Source organism: Homalodisca vitripennis, chromosome 3, assembly GCF_021130785.1.
Source record: "Homalodisca vitripennis isolate AUS2020 chromosome 3, UT_GWSS_2.1, whole genome shotgun sequence".
NCBI classification, from domain to species: domain Eukaryota; kingdom Metazoa; phylum Arthropoda; class Insecta; order Hemiptera; family Cicadellidae; genus Homalodisca; species Homalodisca vitripennis.
Window position 1 is genome coordinate 118815952 of NC_060209.1, and position 25005 is coordinate 118840956.

General features: G+C 33.9%; 1 protein-coding gene across 3 annotated transcripts in view; it reads left to right on the top strand.

The window, feature by feature from the left end:
- Positions 1-631: 631 nt before the first annotated feature.
- The window catches only part of LOC124357409 (glucosamine-6-phosphate isomerase), a 31640-nt gene continuing 7266 nt past the window's right edge, over positions 632-25005 (top strand). Inside the window, exons 1-6 of one of the 3 annotated variants that reach the window (XM_046809184.1) lie at positions 632-830; positions 5868-5998; positions 9865-9966; positions 16008-16190; positions 16327-16511; positions 18688-18862. In XM_046809184.1, coding sequence (XP_046665140.1) covers positions 5875-5998; positions 9865-9966; positions 16008-16190; positions 16327-16511; positions 18688-18862 — 769 coding nt within the window. In that variant the 5' untranslated portion in view covers positions 632-830; positions 5868-5874. The remainder of the gene's footprint in view (positions 831-5867; positions 5999-9864; positions 9967-16007; positions 16191-16326; positions 16512-18687; positions 18863-25005) is intronic. The other 2 variants (XM_046809185.1, XM_046809183.1) reach the window with 2 other exon arrangements.

The window sequence follows — 25005 nt, forward strand, 5'->3', positions numbered from 1 at the left end:
AAGCAAGAAATGTTAACCATTTAATACGGGAATTGCCACATTATTCGTATAATAGGGATAATTATTTCCAAAACTTAAAAACATATACAAAAATAAAACATTAGTAAATACTTACTGAAAACAACATTGAATTTTACAAAGAAATAAATAGATTTTTAAATACATTAAGAAAAATCACTATGAAACTAACATAAAATATAGGCTATATGTCCTCCTGGATGATGGATCTTATTATCTATTATCCTAAACTCCCATTAAACTTCCTCCAAACCTTCTTTAGTTCCATCTTTTAATAAATCGCTGTTAAGCATTTAGGGTTAGGGACAACAACAAACTTGATTTTATAGCAAATTTTAAAACTGTAAAAGATAGTTTTATGTATCATACAGGTGAATAATTGGGTGTATATGTTTATCACATAATATGTTGTGTATATATACAACACTAAATATATATTGAAATGTAGTAAATTGTAACTAGCCAATACAAGTATCAATATAACGCAGATGTCTATACTTTGAAATATTTTAAAGGCAATCATGAAAAAGTGGACTACGCGGCTGCATGTTTTTATTTTTAATTAGTCGGTCAAAACGACAAACTAGAAAAACATACGTAAGTCCTATCTAACAAAAACATTGTGTCATTGACCTGATAGCCTACTTAATAATTTGAGTTCAACATCATCCAGGGCAGTGACCTGAAAATGAGAGCAGACTACAAGGTTATCAGCTGTAAAGTAGACAGCACAACAGCGCCAGTAGAACACTCCTCAGTCCTTTCTCAGTTCAGTTCTTGATGTAACATTAGACAGCAAAACTACGATTTTGGTAAGGACTAACATTATTTCTGTTATTGCATCTTATACCATTACACAGCTACATTTATAACACTTCAGTCATAATTCAAAATAGTCTATACCCCATTTACATCCTTATTCTACTGTAAAAATACTTATAGTCTAACCTGTATTTGTTTATCGGATAGTTTTCATTTTATTACTCTTAGGCATATAATAAATCTCCAAGTAGTTCAATTTGGTGTTACTAACCAAAATGCTATGTAAATTTCAAGTTAAACGCATTCAAAATTATATACATTTATCCCTTGTAAATAAAATATAAACCTAATATGTAATTCTTATTTCAAAGCTCCTCATTACATTTGAAGTCAAGAGAACCTGAAGAGCTTCTGGAATAAATTGAGCTAGTCTAGCTTAAGAATCCTATCATCCTAAAAGGAGGTTGAATGGTTTGAAAACGGATGCTTTACAGTTGGTAAAAAGTTGCGTATTTGCAAAATTTGAAAGTTGACTAATATTTTTTTTTTAATCAAAACTCAGTTATCAGATACTTTTTTGAAATTTGGTATATATTTTTTCCTAGCCACCAAGATAACATTAAAAAAGTGTACACGAATAAATTAAGATGATAAAATTACGAATTTTAATCTGAGGATAAAAATATTATTTAAAAAATTCAATATCGGTATATCATTACATTCCTCCTTACACAGCAAAACAAAAATCATTTCATTATGTTTATTTTCAAAATAATTGTGAATTATTTGGTGAAACACTACACAAATACCAAATATAAAAAAAAAAAATCAAAATTCAGTAAACAATCAAAATTCAGTAAACGATGTGCAGTTACTTACTGTTTTGAAACTTGAGGTCAGGCTATTTATTTCTATTTACATAGGGAACAATAAAAACATGTACACAATTAAATTAAGGTCATAAAATTACAAATGTTCTATTTAAAAATTTAAAAAGTTGGGTTTTTCCAAAATCTTATTTTGGACTACAGCACCCCCTTTAGTGAGTGGTAGGCACTCAAAGAGTTAATAGATGATCATAGGTGGGAAAGAAGATGTAATATGAGATGTAAGATAAATGTTTTATAAATTTACCCTCTTAGACTCTTATCAAATACTGATGTATTCCCCTGTACAGTACTTGGTTTGAGAATGTTAAAATATTTCAAAAACTATGTTTGGGGAAATAAGTAGGCTAAATACAAAAACAATATTTTTAAGCTTCTTCTAGAATAATCATGAGAAAATGATTTGGGAAATTTGTTCTGGTACAGAGTTTATGTAATTTGTTATTGTTTTTTTGGGACAGTTTAAGGTAATTCTAAGCAATATATGGGTCAACCTCGATTTTTCTCATATTACAATATAATGTTCCAATAGTCAATTAGAAAAGGAAATGACTAGAATTTCTTGCCGGAAAGCAGTTATAGGGAGCAGGCAACTCATATTACAATATAATGTTCCAATAGTCAATTAGAAAAAGAAATGACTAGAATTTCTTGCTGAAAGCAGTTATAGGGAGCATGCAACCGCGAGAATTACCTATTAGTGATCAGGGGCACTGACGTGATCTGGGCTTCAAATTTGGAACTACTCGAGTTAATTTTTTTTCTAAAAGAGCAAGCAGCGCGAAGCGCTGCGCAGCGGGCAAGCATCGTGCGTGATCTTCGTCTATACTGAATTGATTCAGGCCAAAGGAATGACACAGATTCCTTTACAGATTTTTACGGAGATTTTGTATTGGGCGGATTATATTGGTTTACTTTGCTTTCCAGCATGTAATTATGTGTTTAAAATTGTTTTACATACATTACCTACATTATATTGTAATATGTAATAACAATTTATCAGAAATTTTTAATAAAAAAAAGGATCACGCACGATGCCTGCCCGCTGCGCAGCGCTTTGCGCTGCTTGCTCTTTTAGAAAAAAAATTAACTCGAGTAGTTCCAAATTTGAAGCCCAGATCACGTCAGTGCCCCTGATCACTAATAGGTAACTCTAAGCAATATATGACCGTCTGGCGGTTGCCTGCTCGCTATAACTGCTTTCCGGCAAGAAATTCTACTCATTTCCTTTTCTAATTGACTATTGGAACATTATATTGTAATATGAGAAAAATCGAGGTTGACCCATATATTGCTTAGAATTACCCAGTTTAAAAACTAAAGTAGTGAACATTTAATCAAAATTTATACTTTACAAAAATATTTATTAAATTTTGAAATGCGTTTGTTTTAAGGGTAAATGAAAATTTGAGTACAGCTGTATAGCTTTTTTAAAAGGATTTTTAGAAAATGAAGTTAATGTCATTTGTTAAATAACTGACGTGGCATTGGGTGGACTTCAGTAAGGAGATCCTTGGGAATGAAAGAGCTGATGCCCTGGCCAACCAGGGCTCAGCATCAGTTATGACAGGCCCTCAACTGTTCTGCATTATTCCAAGGTGTGAATCCTTTGGGGCTGTCTCGAAATGGGTTCGCGCTGAATATGAGAGAAGGTGGAGGTTGCATCCGGACAGGGGTGAATGAGCAGAATGTACTACAGTCGCCTTCCTCCAGAGTGGTGTCTGACCTTCTCTTACTAAATAGATCAATTTCATCTCGGGTTATAGGTCTGATCACAGGACATGGTCACCTAAGGAAGCATCTTCACAGAGTCAGCATCCTTCAGGAGGATCTGCTCTGTAGAATGTTTGATGAGTAGGATGAAACTGCCGATCACTTGCTCTTTGATTGTCCTACAATAGCAAGGGAGCAGTATGCCATCTCTGGTAGTTTGGATTTCAATGGTGGTGAATTTCCCTAGGAGGACCCGATAGGTTTTTTTCTGCGGTTTGTGGAACTGCTGAAATCATAGACTGGTAGGCCCCATGGTGTGCTTCCGAGGTGTGCAAAAGGCCCTTGAGGCTTAAGTGCATGGCAGTAAGCCGCCCCATAGAAGAAGAAGAAGAATGGGTACCTTGACCGGTTTTTTCGAACAATTTTATCTAGGCCCTGCCCCACTCATATGGGGGAGAGGGACATAACAGGACCCGCCAAAGCTGTGTACGGCCCCTGTGGGTATCCCTAAATAATCTATTTTGTCATTCAATGTCTAGATTTTCAAGTGGTAATATCTAAAGTATTGATCGTTTTAATATGCAACTAATATTGATTATAACATTATCAATATACCTATTTAAATAACAAATAAGATGTCAAAACCATCACACCATAAACTTTAAATCATTGGCAGATCTTTAGCAAAGCTTATCACTCAAGGTGCTAGACAAATTGTATTTCTGCCTTTTTATCTATCTGACGATACATTGAAAACAGACTCATATATACTTCAAATTTTATGTAAAGCTTCATTTTTATATAGGCAACATTTAGTTTGATGACAATACATGTGTCACTCCATAGGATTAGGCTGAGCGTTAGTGAACATTTGTTCATTGTTCTTCCAAGATGGCAATAAGAAAATCGTAAAATATATAAATGTGTAAAAAATCTAAATACAATCATATGAGATTTTAACATGCGACATTAATACAACATTAATGTAGCCTAACTACCTCAGCAAAAACATGATCTTTTGATGACTTCATCTGTAGACCTTTTATTATTTATTCATAATATATTTTATTATTCATTCTTGTTTCTAAATAGACAAGAATGAATTCTATGATGTTACATGTTTAAACTGATAACTGAGCACATTACATCATCAATTATTTTATCTGCCACAGTTATAACATGCAACACAAATAGTAAGGTAGTATTTTATAACTCTTTGTAGACCAGCCAACATTATTAACTGTTTAAGTAATTATTGATCTGAAACTGAGCACATTATAATCAACGGTCTTAGTCACTGAAGTTAAGAGTGTGTATCACATAGTAAGGGTATGTACACACTGGAGTTTGGATGGATACTTTGCATACTCACTGTTAGAGTATACTAGAGTGGCATTTATATGTCGTTGGTGCTTTTCAGTTGCTTCTTGGTGTTAAAGAGGGTAGGTATAAATGATAAAGATGAGTTGTTTTGTCTTAAAAAACAGATGTTAAATTTTATTTTGTTATGTGATTCAAGTGAATATGAGTGTTTTGCACCTTATTACTAGTAAAAGATTTAAGTATATTGAGATATTTAAGAATTAAAATAGAATATTTTGACTACATTAATGACAACCACCAAAACATAACAAACCTGTGTTTTTTAATATTATTTATTGTATATAGTCACAAAAAACAGATTACACAATTGTATACATGCTAGTACCTTCAACCTCCTTCCCTCGAACTTAGAATATGAGTGTTTTGCACCTTATTACTAGTAAAAGAATTAAGTATATTGAGATATTTAAGAATTAAAATAGAATATTTTGACTACATTAATGACAACCACCAAAACATAACAAACCTGTGTTTTTTAATATTATTTATTGTATATAGTCACAAAAAACAGATTACTCAATTGTATACATGCTAGTACCTTCAACCTCCTTCCCTCGAACTTAGAATATGAGTGTTTTGCACCTTATTACTAGTAAAAGAATTAAGTATATTGAGATATTTAAGAATTAAAATAGAATATTTTGACTACATTAATGACAACCACCAAAACATAACAAACCTGTGTTTTTTTAATATTATTTATTGTATATAGTCACAAAAAACAGATTACTCAATTGTATACATGCTAGTACCTTCAACCTCCTTCCCTCGAACTTAGAATATGAGTGTTTTGCACCTTATTACTAGTAAAAGAATTAAGTATATTGAGATATTTAAGAATTAAAATAGAATATTTTGACTACATTAATGACAACCACCAAAACATAACAAACCTGTGTTTTTTAATATTATTTATTGTATATAGTCACAAAAAACAGATTACTCAATTGTAGCCTATACATGCTAGTACCTTCAACCTCCTTCCCTCGAACTTACACTCACACTATAATAGTGACACATGTGATCAAACATTTCATTTACAGTGTATGTTATAATACCACAATATAAACATAACTTAATCTGATAATGGGGATTATTTTATAGATAAAGAATGAGATTGGTAATCCTGGAAAACACAAGCCAAGTAGCAGAGTGGTCTGCTAGATATGTTCTCCAGAAAATCAGAGACTACAATCCTGGACCTGACAGGTACTTTGTGCTTGGGCTGCCAACAGGTATTGTACACTCATGAAAAGTATTTAATCCATTTTGTACATTTTTGTACTAATTGTAGTTTTCAGTTTACTATATGTGCTTTTAAAAGTTATGAAATCAGTTGTTACATGTTAACAGCCACAAAGATCGTGCAGTCAGATCCTAGGTCAGAAGATAGGATCTCTTGTAATTTAAGCACTTAAAAAAAACTTTTAAACTCTCTGTTTTATGTATTGAAAGTTGTCTGTATTTGAAAATGTACATTATAAACTTGTGAAAGTAAAGGATAATATTTAGCATATAAAAATAAATGAAAATATTATGTATAGTTGTTTTTGTGTGTTCTGCGTAATTGATCCTGTATACTCCAAGCATGAATCATAATATACTAATACTTACAGACATTATTCCATTTTGCAATGTGTGTCTTCTATTTAAAATATTAACCAATACTTTAACCTTTATTGTTAACTAGCTGATTCCCGTGGCTTCACACGCTTTTCGTAAACTTTGCCTGTGTATTTCTGGTCCAAGTGAATTATATTTCCAACGCCGATGTAGAGTATGCCTTGTTGCCATGATCAAGAAAATCTGTCAAAGTGTATGTTTATAGCCATTGTACACTTGTACTTGTACTTTATTATAAAGTGGTCTAACCAAGTGGTCCATTCAGGGTAGCCATGATTCCTGAATTCCTGGAATATCACGGAAAATAAAAAGGTCATAGAAAATTTTGTGGTAGCTGTTTTAGGCTGGTTTTCCCCTTAGCAGACTGATCTCATGTTGCTGCCGACGGCCTAGCGGTGGTTGTCGGCGATGCTGAGGAGGTTGGGGCAGCTGCTGCTTGGCTCGGGGCGAGGACGTAGCAGGGACAGGGAATCCAGTATAGGTAGATCTGCATAGCTCAGGAGACGCAGGGTTTTTAGGTTGGTCATCCCCGAATAGAGTAGAACATGAGGTGTTGACAAAAGTTGATGGAAACTTACTAGGGTGAAATTAGTAGAGTCAGTAGTCCGGTAGAAGTAGATAGGGATGAAGGTCTAAGATCAACTAAAGTTGTAACTAGTCAAGTTATGCAAGAAATGGCCATCTTAATTAGATAAGAATAACTGTACCATTTTAATGTTTTTTGACAAATTGTAATTTCCAAAGAATATTGTCTTATCATGCCAAGACTATTATTTTAGGTGTTAATTCCTTATTTGACTCAAATCTTAAGTTTATTTATTATTTAGAGATTTATGCTTTGTGGAAGGGCTTGTCTCAGTTACAATACTGTTGTATATCCGCTGTCGTAATGCCAAAACAGGCTCTCCTAAGACCTGGACTTTTACTCAAACCAGTATGGAAAACCTGGAGAAGTCATGGAATTTCAAATTTTCAGAAGCGTGGCCACCCTGCTAACACAAGCTTTAAGTTCAACCAGAAATTTATTTTTACATCAAACTAATATGTGTCATAACTTAGTGCCTTCAAATATTAATTGGCTTTTTAATGTAAGTAAATGTTCCATTATTACAGTTTTTAGTGTGCAGGCATTTTGAAAACTTTTATCTTTTGCAGCGTCGCCTGTCAATACTAATGGGTATCATACAGGGTTGGGCAAAAGTGTGGAAACAGTTGTATATCCCTGGAACTGCATTCTCTACAAATACCAAATTCAGCACACTATAACAACCATAAAAATGTGCTTTTTATAGATCTTTGGGACTTTGTCCCTTTTTCCAAAATGGGGGTAACCCCAAAATTTCATATGACACACCCCATCACGTGATACCTCATTAGAAAGATCTTGTTAACCCGACAATTGTGCTGGTTGACGTTACTGTTTTAACATAAAAGTCGCTTCGTCAGTGAAAACAATATTATTCAGTCCAATTGTGTTGTTGTCTATGTTTGCCATCATAAGTTTGCAAACTACCCTACGATCAAAGTCATCTTCTGACAGTTCTTGGACTAAATGAATTTTATACAGTTTGTAATGGTTCTGTTGCAAAACTCTTAAGGACCGATCTTTTAGATATACCAACAGTTTGAGAGATCGAAGTTGTTGAAACATGAGGATCTTCCATTACAGATTGCAATACATCCAATGAAAGATCCTTGTTTAAAGCTGATCTTGGCCTTCCAGGTTTGGGATGGTTATTAACACTGTCAGTTTCTTCAAAACGTTGAACCGTTTTATAAACAACAGATTTTGATACAGGGTTGCGATCTGGGAAGGTGTTGTTAAACAAATTTTTTACCTCTTTGTAAGATCTAATTCTATCACCAAAATCTTGCATCATTAATAAAGTAATACACTCACTTTCACTTAGCTCCATTATCACTGGAAACAATTCTTGACTTGAATAAGACTTTCACAACACTGAAGGACTGCTGAGTTACAACTACATGTCAAAGAGCAGTCAGGTATCAGGGCAACTGATAAGGCTTAAGTCTGGGTTTTCCCAAAACAATTAAAATCAGGCTAACTTTATGGCTTATGGTTATTACACTCCCAAGGCATTTTGGTTTTCTAAAAGCACGCAATTCAATTGGATAATGTAATTTTTTTATTTTAACAAATACAAGGTAATATTATAAGGATACAATAATTTATAAAAATGTGCGGAGTTCAGGTCTTCTTGACGAAATGGTTAAGAAGATAAAAGTGCGTACTATGCAAACGATTCAAATAAGCGCCCGTTTGCTATGGGACAAGATACACACCTCTAGTTTTCACCATTTGTCTAACAAGACCTTTCTAATGAGGTATCGTGTGATGGGGTGTTCCATATGAAAACTTAGGGTTACCCCCGATATCCCCATTTGGGAAAAAGGAACAATGTTCCAAAGGTCATTAAAAAGCAAATTTTTTTTAGTTGTTAGTGTGCTGAATTTGATATTGTAGTTGCTGTTCCAGGGATATACAGCCGTTTCCACACTTTTGCCCAACCCTGAATATCCAATGGTTATAGCATATAAATCTTCTCTGTGGAAAAATACATATATAATTAAACATTTTCATAATGATCGGTCAAATAGTTAACGATTCTATAAAGGACATTCAAACATTAATTTATATATTTATAACTTTTGATTCAATGTTTATTAAAATTAAATTCGGCTATTGCGATTTATACAAATTTAATTAATGTAAGTAAAAGTAGTTTGACAGGTATTTGGTCTTCCGATCATATGTTAGTTTGGTTATTTAAATACATATGTGACAGATACGGCCAAATACAAAATAATTGAATCATAAAAATAAGGGCTCTGTGGTGTAATGGTAGCACATTCACCCGGCAAGTGAGAGATCCGGGTTCAAGTCCCGGCGGAGCAAGTACTTTTTGTGATTCATTGTTTATTGAAATTAAATTTGGCTATTGCCATTTATACAAATTTAATTTATATATATATATATATATATATATATACAGTATAATGGGATAATATGTACATTCTGTGAGATTTCATTATGTGATTTTTTTTGTCACTTAATACCTGTACTGTTACTGGATAATTCTGGATAATTTCAAAAGCACAACATTTTGACATCCATAAACTTGGTCACTCAAACCTGGTTTCATGATTTAGTCATTTGAATGGTATTGAGATTTATCCTCTGTGTTGAATGACCCAAACACTGGTCTTATCTGTTTATGGTATTTACAGCTCTTGTATTTAGAAAAGGTGTAGAACTACAGGATTAGCTGTTTGTTAGCCTTCTGCATCTTTACTAATTTAAAATGCTCACGTACAATATTTCAAAGGTCAAATTATCAGATCATTCTTACCAAACTATATATTTCCTCATTATTATCATTAAACATATTTTTACTACAGTTTTTATACTATGACACATTTATTTCTGTTTGATGTTAACTATGTTTGTTTTCTGTAGGAGGTACTCCTCTGGGCATGTATCAGAAACTTATAGAATATCATAAAGCGGGCAAGATATCTTTCAAGTACGTCAAGACTTTCAACATGGATGAGTATGTTGGTAAGTGATAGCATCTGTCTCTGTTGGCTAGGATACGCGTATGTGGTAGTAGGTATATAGCTAACAGTGTCTGGATGGAGAAAGTACATTGACCCACAGTGTGAGAGAAAGTGGTTCTCCCCCAAAAAGGTTAAAATATTTGTTCATTCCAATCAAACATTAAACAACATTCACTCCAATATTTAGTACAAGTTTTTAATCATGCTTCCAAACACAGTTTTCAGATAGTTCTAGTGGAATAAGTTTTTTTAAGAGCTATATAATTTCTCTGCAAACTTAAATGCAATATAAGTTGTTTAAGTTGTGGCATTTGAAAATGTTATCTTGTAAAGTTTTCAATAACTTTACATCTAGTTGATGCGCTAAAAGCGTTTGATTGTTTGACATGAATTGTTGTTAGAAAACTCTTTGCATTATGGTGTGGAAGGAAATTACCTTAGTTTAACATACTACGGAATAAAAACAAATTGTACATAGAAAGAACCAATTGACAACTACAAAAATAGCTTTGTACAGGAATTAGTGCTTAAACTAGTTTTATTAATAGATGTTATACATGGTTTGCTTCTATTATGCCCCCTAAATAAGTATTAATTGCTGACGCAACACTCATTAACTCAAACACTGATTTTGGTACCTTACACAACTAACAACCTCTATCAATGGAAGTAGCTACTAAATGGTTTGTAAATAATCTTATAATGGTTAATAATAATGGAACAGGAAGATATTTACTATCTTTTCCTTACGTAATACAATAGAAAATAAAAATTAACCGTTATATTACTAAATATACATATGGATTCAAAATTGAATTGGGACAATCATATAAGCTATTTATGTTCAAACTTAGCCAGGGTTTCATATTTATTGTGAACACAACATTAACTGTTGGCAAGAAAATATACACATAGCCTATAAAGGTCTGAGAAGCATACTTCTTACAAAAAACGTCTAAGTTGGGTTTTATGAAAGTATTTATATCTGTAGTGAAATATAGATTAAAATGTTATCTTTAATTCCTGCATTATTCTAGGTCTACTAATTAAGCTGCGTACTTAATATTTATTAAAAATTTCAGTTAAAAGTGTATATTACAAAAACTTCCAATTTTATATCTGGATAACCTCTGTGCTCCAAAGTGATTACAGAAAATATTGAAGTAAGAGTGATGTTATTTTTATATGTCTATGCTTTCAAGGCTATAAATATCAATACATTTAAAATGCTACTTAAAATAATTAAACATTTTGATTGTGTTTTAATATTATAATGTTGGTGATTATAACTTCATCTTTGAAATCTGCATTCACTGCTGATCAAGAAGTTTACAATAATTTAATATTTCCTAAAATTTTTATGTAAACAAATGTTTCTGTCTCTTTGATGAACTTCAGCAAAAGTTTTAACAACTGTTAAATATCAGTTCACTTTGCATTATGTGTTGTAGTGCAGTCTGCCAGATCCAATGTAAAACATTCCAAAATCAACAATAGTTTATAAATAAATAATTCATTAAATAAACAATTTAAATCGGACCAAATTGTGAATCTAAACCATTCTCAAATCCCCTTCAACACACACAAAATTTTGTCAAAATTGGTCTAGTTGTTTAGGAGGAGTTCAGTGACATACACACACACACACACAAGAAATATATATATATATGTATAAAAGAAAACAAAACATGTTTCTTCAACTCGAAATGCTTAATATTTCGTTACTTTTCAGTAACATCAAAAGCATGTATAAAATAAAATATAAACAAATATAAGAATGAAGGTTATACAAACATTGCAAACAACAAAAACATATGGTATCAAAACAAGGATATTAAACATGTAGCCTTTCCTAAACACAGAGATAGATCAAATGTCCGAATAATAAATTTAAATTAACTGTGTCTCAAATTTAATCCAACTGGTGATTTTGATTGAAGAGCCATTATGTTTGCTTGTTCATATCTTCTTAGTAATAATTTTGTGTATTCTTTATTGTCATAATTTTGAAACTTCTTGATGCCAATTAGAGAGAAACAATTTTCAAAGGTTTTATTGTATTGGACAGTGTGTGTAGATACGGGTCTAAGTAAATTTTGATGTCGAACATCAGCACGATGATTGTTCATCCTCAGTCTAAGTGACGTAGATGTTTCTCCAATGTAGTCTTTAGGGCAATGTTGACAGGATAATTTATAGACTACATTTTCACTGTTACATGTAATGTCTTCTACAATATAATATTTTTTGTGCATAATGCAGCTTTTGTAACAGTTTGTAAATTGCATCATATTGCATATTCCACAGCGTGGTTTATTGCACGGGTGGCATTTGTGTTTAAAATTTTGACTGTTGTCTTTATCTTTAATATATTTTGGATGAACTAATAAATTTTTCAAATTTGGTGGTCTTAATTCTAGAATTAATAATTCTAGGAGGTCTGTTAAAAAGATCCTTTGTTTCTGGAGATTGTTCCAATATTTTTTAGGCGGTCTTCATAATTCCATTTACTTTGTGTAATCCAGGATGGTACTGAGTTACAAATTTGGCATCTTTTTCCACAACACTTTAAACATGGTTTGTGTTTTTAGGCTTAGCTATTTCACTGTAATCAATTTTGCAGGGTATCCTTTGTTGATTAATGAATTTGATAATGTTACATAATTTTGGAAGTCAGTGTCATCTGTACATAGATTCTTAGAGCAAGACCCTTGTGTATAGATTTCTTTACATACTGTGGATGGCAGCTATCATAATGTAAATATTGCATATTATTTGTGTCCTTGACATGAATTTTAGTTTTAAAACGACCGCTATTTAATAAAACGTCTACATCAAGAAAGGTTACAGAATTTGGCGATGTTTTCCAGGTGAAATTTAGTGATGAAAATCATTTAATTCTTCTAGGAATTGTTTCAAATGTTCCATTCCATTATTCCAAACAAGAAATAGATCATCAATATAACGAAACCAAGCCAAGGGTTGAAATTGTTGGGTTGATAAAAAGTTTTTCTCGAGTAACCCCATAAAAAGATTAGTGTATGAAGGAGCCATTTTTGTCCCCATCGCTGTGCCCTTTATTTGAAGAAAGTTTTTGTCTAGAAACTTAAAATTGTTCATAGTCAAGATCATAGTAATTAAATGAGTGATAAAATTAGAAGTGGGTAAAGTGTTTTTCGGTCTTTCATCTAAAAATTTCCCAATTGCTTCAACGCCCTGGAATATTGGTTGGAATATATATCATCATGTGGAATATTGGTGTAGAGTGATTCTACGTCAACTGTAGCTAATATTACTTCACCAGATAATGGTTGAGGAATTTCCGATAGTCTTTCTAAGAAATGATTGGTATTTTTGATATAGGAGGGCAACTCTCTGACAAAAGGTTGTAGAATTTCATCTACGTAAGCAGACATTTGTTCTGTGGGAGCTCCAATACTTGCAACAATAAGCCGGCCTGAAGGAGGTCTTACCTGTTTGTGTGTTTTAGGTAACATGTAGAATACAGGTAACTTTGGTTGTGCTGGTATTAAAGTTTTAAGTATATTATTCAACTGTGGCGCCCCTGGCAGGATTTCGAGGCACCTTAGGGTGTCATGGGACACAATTTGGGAAGCACTGGTTTAGACTGTTATTAATTTACGATTTGAAAAGTGTTTGTGATAGGTACTCACTTTGTACACATAAATTTAAATTGAATTAAACAGTAACATAAAACTAAATTGATAAAATGGGAAATTAAAATGTATTACACATATAATTAACTACCTTATGGGTGACATTAAATGAATTAACTATGTTGGCACAATCTTTAGACTACAGAGAAATTTACTATATGTCTCTCTGTTCACATTAAACAATAAAATAATAATTTTTCTTTTCAAAATATTGGAATTTTGAAATAACTATTTATAAACAAATCTAACTAACAGCCTATATAAACATTAAATTACTCCATACTCATCATACGTCCATAAAATTTAATGACTTTGAAAACACAAACTACACTCAATTGAATAATAATAAACGTTGACTCAGAATAAAACCATCTAAATAACTAATATCTCATAGAATCTCAGAACTTTTTGTAACAATATAAACTTAACTAATGTAAACAATAATAAAATTGCAATTAACTTTCAATAAAGTGAACTCAGTAACTAGATTAAGTAAGTAAAATTTTACAATTTTATAACTATTTGACTCCTAAAACAAATAAATGATATATTGGCAGAATAGTTAGTTCAATGACAAATTTAGTATGAGTGGTAACATTTTGGAATCTTAATCATTAACCCTTTGACGCAGTACTTATATTTTATAAATTATTATTGGTAATATAAATGGTTTTTTTATCTCCTCAAAGCTATTATTATGGTCATGATTCAATAATAAACGCCTCGAAGAGCCTAACAAAAATAAATCAAGTGGTTTTTTTCCTGGTGCACTTGTATAAGAATGTCACTGAGCCTGTCAACTTCCACCCAAGGCAAGTTGGCCTTGATTGAGTTGACTTAATTGAAGATGGCCTCTCCCACCACAGACCAGTGACTCTCATAAGTGTACACGAGACCACAAAAATCCCTAATGTCAAGTGCGGGAATCGAACTCGCAACTCCAAAGCTAACTTCTGCGTCCAAGAGTAGCGCCTTACATCACACAGCCACCCTAACTTGATGTCTTTCATGTTCAAATAGTTCACTTAGGACAACCACTTATGCTGTTCGATTCAACTGAAAATTTCATGGCTGGGGTTATATAAACGTCAAACCAAAGGGTTAACATTACTAATACACAATAATTAAACACAGAATTTATCATCAACGTATATGAATATCACAACTGTTAACTCTATGCACTCTAAGGCAATATTTATTATTTGTCCTTGGAGCTCGTATGACCAGTTCTACTGGCCCCTGCCTTTCTGTCGGAAGCGCAGATTAATTTTTGCTGTAATGTTATCTCAGCTCGTATGTCTAGCAGTACTGGCCAAGATATAATGGTGAATGGTGAGTGCTGAAACCTATCAAGCAGCTTTATTTAAAGTAAGTTTTAGGTAAAACATTAAATTTTAAATTAGGCTTATAACTCTTTTCTAAACAATTGATTGTGCAAATAAGACAAATGACTCATAGTGGGCCTATACACTGAAGTGATAGAAACCTAGAAATGTATACTAGAAGACATGTGCTAACTATTCTTGACTACACATATGAGTGTATTTTTAAAAGTTTTATTCCATAAAAAAATGTAAAGACTGAGAAAATGTAAAATAGTTCATGCCTGAGTATAACATTATTGTAAAAGCCTATTTTATAACATTTTATTTACATATCTTTGTTAACAATATACGTGTAAGAGTTCAATTTTCTATTTTTCATTTCTACATTAAACATTTAAAATTACTATGCAAATAATGCTGAGGATATTGAAAAATAATTCTGATCTGGGGAGGCAAACAACAAATATGGCCGCTGAGCTGTCAATGAAAGTAGCGCAGCCATCTGAACTCGCCATACGAGTTGCTAGGACAAACTACGGCAAAACTAACGCGAGCTGTCCGAAACTCTGGTGTGGCCAGTGCTGCTGGTCTTTCGAGTACAAAGGGTTAAGTTTGATAAATTTGTCTATCAACAGTTGTAACTTAAAAAGTTTTTCAATACAATTTAACTCAATTTAATCTTTAAATGTAAGGTAACCCCTAGTAATAGTCAAATGTGGATTCCCTTAAAATCTGGACAATTTTATCGACCATAACATTGTATTGCAGTGGCTACAAGAATGTATTTAGTTCAATACTTGTTTCTACAAATTTTGTGGTGCTATACTTGCCTTTTTGTTTTATGTTATGAATAATACTTGCCAAACATGGAAGTTTTTTCACTATTTAAACAATAACGCACTACCACCCACGTTTAGCCAAAGATCATTACATATTCAACCAGAGTCTCTTCTCTTTAATTTGAGACACCATATTAAAGGGAATTAGAAATATTTATGTTATGTAACAAATATACTTAAAGATTTCTTATGAATTGCTAGATTTGCCTAGAGATCACCCAGAAAGTTACCATTTCTATATGTGGAACAACTTCTTCAAGCACATTGACATTGATCCAGCCAATGTTCACATTCTGGATGGCAATACTACCAACCTAACAGAGGAGTGTGTTAGTTTTGAAGAGAAGATTAAGAAAGCCGGTGGAGTCCATCTATTCATAGGAGGTAAGCTATTATAGTGCATATGTTTTATTTAATAAAAACGTTTGTTGAAAGTAAATTAATTATTAGATTTTTTAACAAAATAGCATTACTTTTGTACTATTATTATTGTAAAATTGCTTATTTATGTACCTTGTAGGCATCGGACCAGATGGCCATATAGCTTTCAACGAGCCTGGCTCATCTCTGGTGTCTCGTACCCGAGTGAAGACTCTTGCTCAAGAAACTTTAGAGGCCAATGCAAGATTCTTTGGCAATGATTTAAGCAAAGTGCCCAAACAGGCACTAACGGTGGGAGTTGGAACTGTTATGGACGCACAAGAAGTGAGTCATGAGACATGCTGATAATAAGATGGAAACATTATTAAAAATTTGACATGCACTGTAGAAATAAAATAAAATATATGTCCGAAAATATTGTAGAATTTACTAGTTCTTTTGAATACAGTAAATCCTTGATCACGATATTGTATTCATGGAAATTTGTAACACAGCTAACATTGTCACTACTGCCTTTGTACCTGAGGCCTTTAGCGATGGCCACCCCTTTCCACAAACCCATTTCATTTTAACTATTTGTTCTTTTCCTTGCTCACTTCGACATTTATTTTGGCGATGCTCCTTCTCTCTACGACTCCAGCATCTTATCGTCTTTCTCCTAGTCTTTAATCTCTTTATCACCCTCTTGACGATCTCCTCTACCGATGGCGGGCACACATATTCAGCTTCCACAGCCCTCACTCGTCCATGGCTCTTTACAGACTGCCTCACTGCTTCGAGTTCTTAGGTCAATGCTTCTCTGAGGGTTTTAGGGCGGCCAAGATTGATAGCTTGCTGCGTTTCTGGTTCATGAAGGCCGTCCAGGAACTTTTCCACTGCTAAACTTTCGTAGACATCATCACCTTCTGATGGGTAAGCACTCCTCACAAGGCGAGGTATGTCAGTCTCAAATTTTTGTAAAGACTCGTTAGGCTTCTGTATACTACTCTTAAGTTGGGAATTGATTTGTTCCATATACCTGTGACCGAAACGCGATTCTAAGCGCTTAATTATTTCATTGAAATGTCTATTAGCCATACGCAGTCTGGAGTACTGCCAACATGTCATCTCGAAGTAAAAGACACATAAAATTACCGCCTTAACTGAGTGCGTCCGTCCATGGGCTGATGCCTCTGTCTCAAACAAAGAGAGAAAGTCCTCCCAGGGCATCTTACTGTCGAAGTTATGCAATTCACTGTGTGGTGCGGATAACACCATGGGTCTCAGCCTCAGGAGGCTCTTTCGCTTGAAGGTTCTGTTTTGTTGGTAAGCCCTGCTTGTGTCTGAACTGGCTATGCCATTCTCTAAGCAACTGAGCCTTTCTATCAGGTTACTGAGGTTGTTTTCTAGTGTTGTAAATCCACCTTCTAATACATTTTAACACATTAGTATCTATATTAACAACTAAACTATTTACCTAAACCTCAAGCATTTTCTTGTTTTCTTCTAATTTACTTTCTAAAATATTTTTGTTCTCTTCTGATTTACTCATAAAGTTTACCAACATCAGAAGACAGAAAGAATTCATCTGGATCAATGAATTCACAGCAAATGCCTGCTGTAACCGGTTCTGTAGCACAGACTTCATTCCTGCCATTTCAAGATCTCATTCCTCCAGTTCATATTTCAATCATGTTACTTTGAGATCCAAAAGTCGCACGCCTATGCCAGCCATTCTTAGTGCACTACAAATAATAATTAAACTTAAATGTTCGCAAAATTCTAAACTAAAAGAAACAATAATGGCTATATGCAATCCCACTTCTGACACCAATTGTTATGGGTTTCCTTCAATTAACCACTTAGCGAATATTTAATCCACTAAATATTTATTTATCTTGTAAATAAATGTAAATATGATATCTACAAATTTAAAACTAGGCTGGTTTTAGATAAAATAATTGTTCATAAAACTGTCCTTATTTATACTCTCTACTTACAATCTATCTACTTACACACGAGTCTACTTAACACTGCACAGTCATTAATTATTAACACAATTCTAATTGTCACAGTTCCATAACTTGTTAAGACAAGTGGACAAGGAGGCCTCCCACCGGCTCATGTAAGAAGGGGTGGCGACGGGCCGCCCACATTCTCGTAACAGTACATTTCATTGCTATAAATAACTCTTAATTATAGAATCAACAAAATTTCATTGTTTATATATGAACATAGAAATTAAACAAGTTAATTTATAATTTAAATGGTGGAGTCTCTTTCGTTAGTTTGAAATGAGGAATTAAATTCAAGTTTATTTTTATTTAACAGGTGGTGGGTGTAATTTCCTACAGTCAGCTAAATCTTGTGGTGGTGCACACTGTAATTTTCCAGGTCAACGTACATTTTCTGTTGTTTTATACTAAATATATTTATCAGAACATAATTTTAGTTAGTTTATTTGAAAAATGAATTTAATTTATAAAGCCTTGATAGTTTCATTAGTAGTGGTTCTCTACAGGTAATGATTTTGATCACTGGGACACATAAGGCGTTTGCACTCTACAAGGCAGTAGAGGAGGGAGTTAACCACATGTGGACTGTATCAGCCTTCCAGCAGCATCCCCACACTATTATGGTCTGTGACGAGGATGCCACTCAGGAGTTGAGAGTTAAGACTGTCAAATACTTCAAGGTAACATTGTTGAACTTGCATGGTTTCAAAAGTATGTTGTAAATTTATTTTTGTATATAAAAATTATAAAGAGTTTACATTATTCAATCAAAGTGAGCATGGGAATTTTTAACATTGTCAAGCTTTTCATTCTTGATTACATTGGGCAAAGCTGATTCTATATAAGATTCATCATAGGATAATTATTGCTGCTCAGAAAAGAATTAAGAACATTTATCATACCCAAAATTTGGTTAAAATTTTAATGATTATAAGTACAATACTAAAAGCCTAAAAATTATTAAACCTTAGTTCCGAATTCTGATATAGGGCCTTCTTATTATAAGGCACTAAATGTTTTTGTTTCATACATTTTTTTATTTTATTTTAAATCTCGGAAACCAAAAACTGATGGAAATATAAATAGTTTAAATATGGATTCAGTATAGACTTACTGAATCTAAATGTAACATCTGTACATTTCCAAAATTAACGTTATTGGGTATCTTAACTTGAAAATTGAAATTAGGCTTTATGAAATTCTTTTGAATAAATAAACATGTTAAATGTTTCCCAAGTGGGATATCAAAATTATTATATAAAGGATTTTTAACCAAATTTGCCAGTTTTCTCAGTATTCAACATAGCAACCTTTATTGGGAAAAAATGCAAAAACAAATTCACATGAAAAAAGAAATATTTTAAAGTATATTTGCGTGAGATATCAAATTAAGAGATAAATCACCTTGAATCTGAATATACTCTTAAGATTTAACAAGTTTAATCATGGAAACAATTATAAGTAATTATATGAACAATTTTTAACAGAATGAAACTGTTAAAATGTACCTGAAGTTGGACATCATATGAAAAATACAGCAATAAGTTGTTACTTAATATTTACAATCCACAGGATTTAGCCCACTTGTGCTTCTACTGGTAAAACTGCAAAGTTGAGTGAGTTAAAAGTTTTACCAGGAGAAATTTGATTTTTTTAAATATATAAGCATGTTTTAAAATATTTCTTCATCATTAATTAATTTGATTAAACATGTGGACAGTTGTTTATATGAAAGTAGGAGTTTGTTCTATAAGGTGATTCCACTCAATGTAGGCGAGATCGGGTTTATCGGTGAGAACAAGATAGTATGTTGTGACTGATGTGATGGTTCAGACAAGTCCTCACATTTGGGTTGGTGTTGTGGTAGTTGTTAAATTTACAACTGTGCATGTACAATGTAGGCTATGTGTGACCTGAGGTTACTGTCATCTTACATTGTCTTCTAAACAAAACATTGCATAAAATATTTTTCTGTATAATATAAACCGATACAACAGAGTATCAAAGAACCAAACCAAACGGAACGAAAGTCTTTATGGAACTGACTGTAACTTTATTGATGTAGTAGTCCATAAGTGAATATAACGATTGCACTGTTGATACATTACTTGGCAGTGGTTAATACCATGACTGCACTGTTGATGCAGTACTTGGAAGTGGTTAATACCAATGTGGATATATTGAGTTAGAGCTAGGAGGAAGTTCTTACTACGACTGTAATGTTGGTAGCATTACTGAGTAGTGGTTAATACCATGACTGCACTGTTGATGCAGTACTTGGAAGTGGTTAATACCAATGTGGATATATTGAGTTAGAGCTAGGAGGAAGTTCTTACTACGACTGTAATGTTGGTAGCAGTACTGACTAGTGGTTAATACCATGACTGCACTATTGATGCAGTACTTGGAAGTGGTTAATACCAATGTGGATATATTGAGTTAGAGCTAGGAGGGAGTTCTTACTACGACTGTAATGTTGGTAGCAGTACTGAGTAGTGGTTAATACCATGACTGCACTGTTGATGCAGTACTGGGTAGCAGTTCAGGCTGGTTCTCTCTGTAGGTGATATCTTGTCCGAGAAGTGTGTAGCTGTAAAACCCAAAAGTTTTGAAGTAATAGTAATGTAGTACAACAGAAATATTTTTTTATATAAATAATATATAAATATTATAATATATATATATATATATATTTTTTACGTGTTTGTGTGTGTGTGTGTGTGTCATACATAAAAAAATTATTAAGCTTACCATTCAGTCGATTAGAAAGTAAACTTGAGGAAGCGACATCAACAGCTCCAGCAAGCATCCCTCTTTTCACGCAGAGATTTACGAACAGGTTTGTAAATCTATATAGGTGGCATTTCTTCCCCAGATGTTGTGGCCTTGATTCATGGTAAATCACAAAAGCATTGGCAATTGCTGTCATGAACAGAAGGAAGAATAATTTTTTCCACCACTTCATTTGCTTCCTCTTGAATGGGTAGTACAAAATAATTTTTTTAATCACTCTCTTTGCATATTTTCAAAAATATAATAAAACCATGGCTACTCCAATTAGGTATCACATAAGCCATTATATCTGCAGATTACTGAGCGGCCTGACATGCACCACCTATCCTCAGGCACTTTCTAGTATTACACCTGACCATTAAACCACTATACTATTACTAAACCATACTACTACTACTAAACTACTCTACCATTCAAACTAGACACTACATTAGTACACATACTACTATACTATTATTACATAGACCATGCTGACTTGATCTCCTCTGGGCCAAGCACAATGATGTGATGCCGTTGCATTATTATAAATAAACTAACACTAAATCGTGTTTTATTAATTTTTTACTAAACGTAACAAATACAGTTCTTATAATTAAATTGTGTTTTTCTTTCTTTTATTTTATGTTAAAAATTCTAACACATTCTTTTTAATACTATTAAAGATGTAGAGTTCTTCATTTTAAGTTATCGTGGTGGACGATCAACTGAAGCTTGGTCACAGGCTGAATGCCCATTCAGGCTTTATTCCTTATTAATGATATAATTTATATCTTAGCTAGATAACTAGTAAAACTTTTGTTTTCATAATAATTCTATTTAGTGCATTAATGTTGTAATTCTTAAGTGTATTTCATGTACAGTTTCTGGAATAAACATTCATTCATTCAATCTATCAACAGTGCAATCGTAGTATTTTGCAGTTCTAGACTCTACATCAATAGTTTCAAAGTGGTATTAACCACTTCCCAATACTGGAACAACAGTGCAGTCATGGTATAAACCAATTCCCAGTAGACTACTGAATCAACAGTGCAGTCATGGTGTTAACCACTGCCCAGTAGTGTATCAAGATCTTCTTGGCCAGGAAAGTTCTAGTAGTCGAGTTTGTACTACATTCTACACTGGCTGAGAATGTACTCGAAGAGAGAGCAAGCTCTCGATCTTCATCTGAGTACGCTGTAAAAAACGTCGTAACAGCTTCACTACGTTCGGAGTGTCTACTGCTTTGCTCAAACTGGTTTTCACCAGCAAGCCCTAGTGCGTAGCAAAAAGTGGTTAGCCTCTGCCTTAGCAACCTCTGGTTGTTGGGGCCTGAGTTTTCAGACCTTAAAAAGATCTCAGGAAACTGTCACTGTAGAAAGCCAAAGATAGCGTGAAGCTCTCAATTTGGATTCAGTGAACGAACCTGTTGTAATGAGACAAGTAGTATTAAGCACGACCAGACAGGAGGTAATCTGCCCCATGTAGCATACGCTTTGGTCTTCGAGCTGCTCTCGTGGCCCATTGTGTCATGTAAGTCCAAAATGTAATTTTACTTGGTCAGTAGAGTGAAAACGCGAGCTGCGTTCAAACCTCACTTTGTGTGGGGATTAAGATCGAGAGCTTGCTCTCCCTTCGAGTTCAGTCAATGTAGGAGACCAAACTCGACTACTCTGATTCACTTTGTCTCCTGTTAGTACTTTTTAAATATCTTCCCCACTCACATGTGTTAGGGTAATCTGAGCCCAAGCAATTTTCATTTCAAAACACTATAAATGTGACATCTATGTAATGCAATGAACTTAAAAGCAGTCTGCTAGGCCATCAAACCAGGGATGATGAAAGCAAGAGACAAGGTTTCGAGGCCACTATTGCTCATCATAGCAATACAATTAAATTAGATTAGATTGGTAAAGTTGTGATGTTATTTTCGGGGCAAGCGAAAATATTCCCAACTTGCCAGATAGCCAGTCGAGCTGGGTTAGAAATTTCCAGGGTTCGAAAATTTAATATAACTATTAATTATTGTTAGGAGTCGAATCAGAGGGCCCTGTGGAAGAAATTGATACTTCCAAAATAATGTTGGGCTTACTTCATCACGTCAACTCCAATAAAATTTTGAAGAAGTAAAATATAAAATAAAAATAATCTAGCTCAAAAAATAAAAATTTCTTGTTTTAGGAAAGTTATTGACAATAGACAATAGACAAATCTCTTTATTTACATGATCGTAAAGAACAGTATAGCGTCAAATATTTAAAACAGTCATAACTCAGAAATAAACTTTAGAAGAGATAAGTAGAGCAATTTTGGAAAAGTTTATCTGAGATGTGCACTCCTTGCTCTCTCAATACATTCATCCAGGCTGTAGATGGTTTCCGAGATGAGCCAGCTACGCAGTCTCTGCTTTAAGGAAATGTGATTCCCCTTCTTGATTTCAGGTGGTAGTAAATTGTACAGCCTTGCACCAGCGTAGGACGGTTTCATGGCGAAAAGGCTCATTCTGTGTGCTGGAAGGGCAAAATCATCCGCAAATCTGGTGTTGTGGTTGTGAGCATTGGCGTTCCTGGGCAACCCAAGGCTACTGGCATACAAGATGACTTCCATTATGTATAAAGATGTCACAGTTAAAATTCCCAATTGCTTAAAAGCAATCCTGCAGCTCTCACAATATTGAATACTGGCCATGCACCTAACTGCCTTCTTCTGGAGTACCAGCACCCGCTGGAGGTTACTGGCAGAGGAGGCACCCCAAAGAATGATCCCATACCTGATGTGGGTCTCGAATAAAGCAAAATAGGCAGTTTTAATTGCTGGACTGGTGCAGGTTGCTTTGACTCTTTTCAGAGCAAATAGAGAGGAACTCAGCTTCTGGCATAAGGAGTCGATTTGGCTACGCCATGAGAGCCGGTCATCCAAGATTAAACCCAGGTGTTTAATGGATGTTACAGATTGTAAGTTGGGTAGGTCAGATACATCATTCTTATGTCGCCCTATTGACAGTTTTTTTGTTTTATCTTCATTAAGTACAAGGTCTTTATTAATACAATATTCATGTGCCATATTCATCGCAATGTAGGTTGATATCTCCAATGCTTCAACTGATCTGTTGTTAGTGGTCAGGATGGTGTCATCAGCATACATGATAGGGAGGCAGAAGGCCTCTAAGTATCTAGTAAGGTCTTCAGTATAGAGCACAAACAGCACTGGACCCAGTACCGAACCTTGAGGAACACCCCTATTTACTCTCAGGGGAGATGATCTAGCTGTTTTTGTTTGTCCATTTTTGAGTTGCTTCAGCTCTACTATTTGCTTGCGGTCGTGAAGGTAATCTCCAAACCAGTTCAAGGCTGTGTCTGTTATTCCCAGTGATCTCAGTTTTTCTACTGTTAGGCCATGGTCGAGGCAGTCAAAGGCCTTGCTAAGATCTAGGAATATGTTGACCACATTTCCAGATTCCAAACTGTCAATAATGCACTCAACTAGATCCACCAGGGCAGTCGTTGTTGACCTTCCAGAAATGAAACCATATTGGTTTTTGGGAACAAGAGAATTTTGCTGTAGGTGGTTTAGTAGTCTGGATAACATGACTTTCTCGATAATTTTGGATACCACCGGGACAAGTGATATTGGCCTATAGTTTTGTAATTCCTTTTTACTTCCCTTTTTGTGAAGAGGGTACACTTTTGAAATTTTTAATTTTGATGGAAAAAAACCTTGGGCTAGGGATTTATTTATTATGTTTGTTAGTGGCAAGCAGACTTCTTCTTTACAGATCTTTAACAACTTGGACGGGATATCATTGAACCCTGTAGAAAGCTTTGGTTTCAGTGCTTTAATGGTCTTAATTACCTCTTCAGTATTTGTCGGCTGAAAAATGGAGAGTATTATGTTGGGCCTATGATCAGTTATGGTACTTACAACAGACATTGTACCGTCAACAGGGCTAGCATTTCTGATTGTGGCATCCGCAACATTAACAAAGAAGTCATTAAAATGGTCTGCTACTTTATTGATGTCCTGGGTAGTTTTCCCCATGATCTCCAACTCCC